General features: G+C 37.2%; 1 protein-coding gene across 1 annotated transcript; it reads left to right on the top strand.

The window, feature by feature from the left end:
- Nucleotides 938–1,988, top strand: LOC109224685. Its single transcript, XM_019389213.1, has one exon. The coding sequence runs from the start codon at nt 979–981 to the stop codon at nt 1,675–1,677; it is 699 nt and encodes a 232-aa protein (XP_019244758.1). The 5' UTR covers nt 938–978; the 3' UTR covers nt 1,678–1,988.

Below are 3,139 nucleotides of genomic sequence, written 5' to 3'. Positions count from 1 at the left end.
CATATTTCAAAATATTCTTGACCAATGGAATACTAATCTTGATGACTCCGACTTCATACTACGTTGGTAGACTTCTCAGGAAGTTTGAAGAATATGGAGAATCAAGTAAAAGGGAACCCATATATGATATTGAATTAGAAAAAAAAAAAAAAAAAGAGTCAGGTAATTCAATAAGCAATGAAGGAGGAAACAGTTCAAGCGAAGAATAGGGACTAATCACATGCCAAACAAAATTATGATGCCACATAGGTCATAAGCCTTTTAATTTTTCATGAAGAGTGGCCAGTCCACTAGCAAACTGTGTTTTGTTTATTTTAATTTTCACCAAGGCTTAAGAGTGTCCAGTTACTTAATTAGCAAGTGGACTTGTAATATTAATAAGAATACAGCACATCAGTAATTGCTTTCGTATAGTTGAAACAATTAGAATGTGGAAAGCCAGCGTAACAAAAGCATTGGAGCTGTGATGAATTGAAGGATGTGACAGTTAAGATGCAACTCTAGAATTTACGCTATTAAATACTACTTAATTAATATCCTTCGTTCTCTGTATAATTAATAATAACTCTCTCCTGATCACTTGATTAATGGGGATAGGACAAAAGTGAAAAGGAGAAGAGGTATAATGTAACTTGTACGGAAGAGAGTATCCTATATATCCAACCCTATATTTGAAAATAACGAAAAACAAGGTGGTTAGGCACCAAAAACCGATAGAGAGATCAGACTCTTCTGCTAATTTATTTATTTATACGTTAATTAATTAGTGGGGGATGGTTGCTAATAATGATGAAGGTACCGTACCTATAGGCAACAGGTCATCCGCATTATAGGGGGCTAGCTATACTAGTAGAATAATTCATCCAATAATTAATTGTAAATTGTAGTAATTGATTAATACACTATGCTTGCTCCTCCCCCTCCTATATATAGTATATGTGTTTTACCTGATCATCCAGCTAGCAAATTAATTAAGCTATGGATCCATCAAACAAATCTCATGTGTCTGCAGGCAGCTCTTCTAATAAGATCAGACAAATAGTTAGGCTTCAGCAGCTTCTCAAGAAATGGAAGAAGATAGCAGCTGCCTCCCCCTCCTCCACCCACCTCCATAACAACCTCCTCACTAGTACTAGTACTAGTACTAGTATAAACAGCACCAAAAGCATCAATAAGTTCCTCAAGAAAACCCTTTCATTCTCGGAAAAGGAAAGATCATCACCTGCCGAGGGATGCAGCATTAATAGCTCCGATGCAGCAGTCCCCAAAGGGTGCCTTGCAGTATCCGTTGGCAAGGAGGACAAAGAAGAAGTCAAGAGATTCGTCATCCCAATGGACTACTTGGGCCACCCATCATTTCAAGTCCTCTTGAGAGAAGCCGAAGAAGAGTTTGGTTTCCAACAACAGGGACTCCTCAAGATTCCTTGCCAAGTCACCGTCTTCGAGAAGATTTTGAAAAACATTAACTCTAACAACAAGATCAGACAACCATGTCCACCACCAGCTCATGATCATGATGCCTTTTTCCAACTGCAGCAACCTCATCATTCTTCTGATTTATCCACCATTAATAACGTCGTCGTCGATGATAATACTATCATTCACAACGTTGGCTGCTGCTCTCCAGACAATCACCAACACCACCAAGGAATCATGCCTCCTCAATTGTGCAGTTGACCGCCTAGCGTACGTAATTCCATGCAATATTGCGCATGCAATTAACGATCGATCTATAGTTAATGATCATCATTGTACTGCTCTTTCTTATTCATTTTTTCCTTTGCCGGCCCATGCATGGCAATTCATCTATTTTACTACAGAAGAAGAGAAAGCGAAAGAGTGTTTAATTAGTCCAATAAGTGTTATTCCTCCACCATCTGAATACATCTCAAGTTACGTCTCATGTATGTTGTAGATTTCTTGCCAATCAGACATGTATGTTTTCTTTAGTTTAATAAACCATCACTACATCGTGCAAGCTTGTAGCATTTCTTTTCTTCTTTGTCTGTTCTCTCAAGTTATTCATACTTATTTCATCAATTAACAGGCCCGACCCATTCATATTACTTATTAGAAGCAGCTGGAAATTAGCACCAGGATTCATCTTACTAAGAGGGAGAGAGATTGACATCCTATACTAGTTTTGGGGCATAATAGAAACTTCCAAATTTAATTTGTGAGGGAGAGAGATTGACCTCATACACAAACCGCTCTTTTGCTTTCTTCTTTCATTTTGTTTATTTCACTTTCAGGGCATCTAGGCTCAACTTTTGCCACCATTACATCACGAGGCCCTTCGGGTCTTTGATTGGCCACATTAACAAAATATTCCATCATAAAGTTTCACATACTATAAAATACAGTTTTTCACTTGCTATATAAGAAAAAATTAAATCCACCCATCAATCATGCAGTATTTGGTTCGAAATAAGCTTAAATACCACCATAATTTATGTGAAAATCAATGTATTACATTGTTGGAAAAAGCTATTGGGTCGGGTCTAGTCATAAGGGGTACTAATTAGCCTATTAGCTTGTCCTCCTCCTACATACTATGTATAACTCATAAATACAACATTATACGTGTAGAGAAAAGAGATTTTGCTAACGTTTTTTGGGAAACAAATGACGACTAGGGATACTACTTCCTTGCATCACAACAGGATATCTAGGCTGTGGATAAAGGGAGTTCATCGTTTCGTAGTATTTGTAAATCCGCTTCCCTAAAGAGACACCCATAAGCAATAGAATGTAAAATATGATTACACGTATTAACGATACATATATTAAAGTATCTACAGACAAATATTTTTAGAATAAGTGTACCCTGCATAATGTTCACTGTATTATTATTACCACTAAGCAATCTCTACATGATGTTCAAACTGCATAACTACCAACATTATAAATTATTGCACAATCCTTCATTACACTTTAGGTCTCCCACATAACTAGTAAATGAACTAAAACAACGCACTTATTTGGAGAACCCAATACTTTCTTTGACTCAGTATAACTACCATTTCTGACGAGAAATAATCCCTAACCAATTAACTACGATTGCAGATGCGAATACAGCGAGCCACAATTAGGCCATAGGGAAAGGGTAAGGCATAGGAGGAGGGCAAGATGAGAGGGA

Source organism: Nicotiana attenuata, chromosome 3 (assembly GCF_001879085.1).
Source record: "Nicotiana attenuata strain UT chromosome 3, NIATTr2, whole genome shotgun sequence".
In the NCBI taxonomy this organism is placed as follows: Eukaryota; Viridiplantae; Streptophyta; class Magnoliopsida; order Solanales; family Solanaceae; genus Nicotiana; species Nicotiana attenuata.
This window is presented reverse-complemented; position numbering and strand designations above follow the sequence as displayed.

Excerpts from the sequence above, each read along its gene's own strand:
- LOC109224685 (XM_019389213.1), top strand. The coding sequence starts at position 979 with ATGGATCCATCAAACAAATCTCATGTGTCTGCAGGCAGCTCTTCTAAT.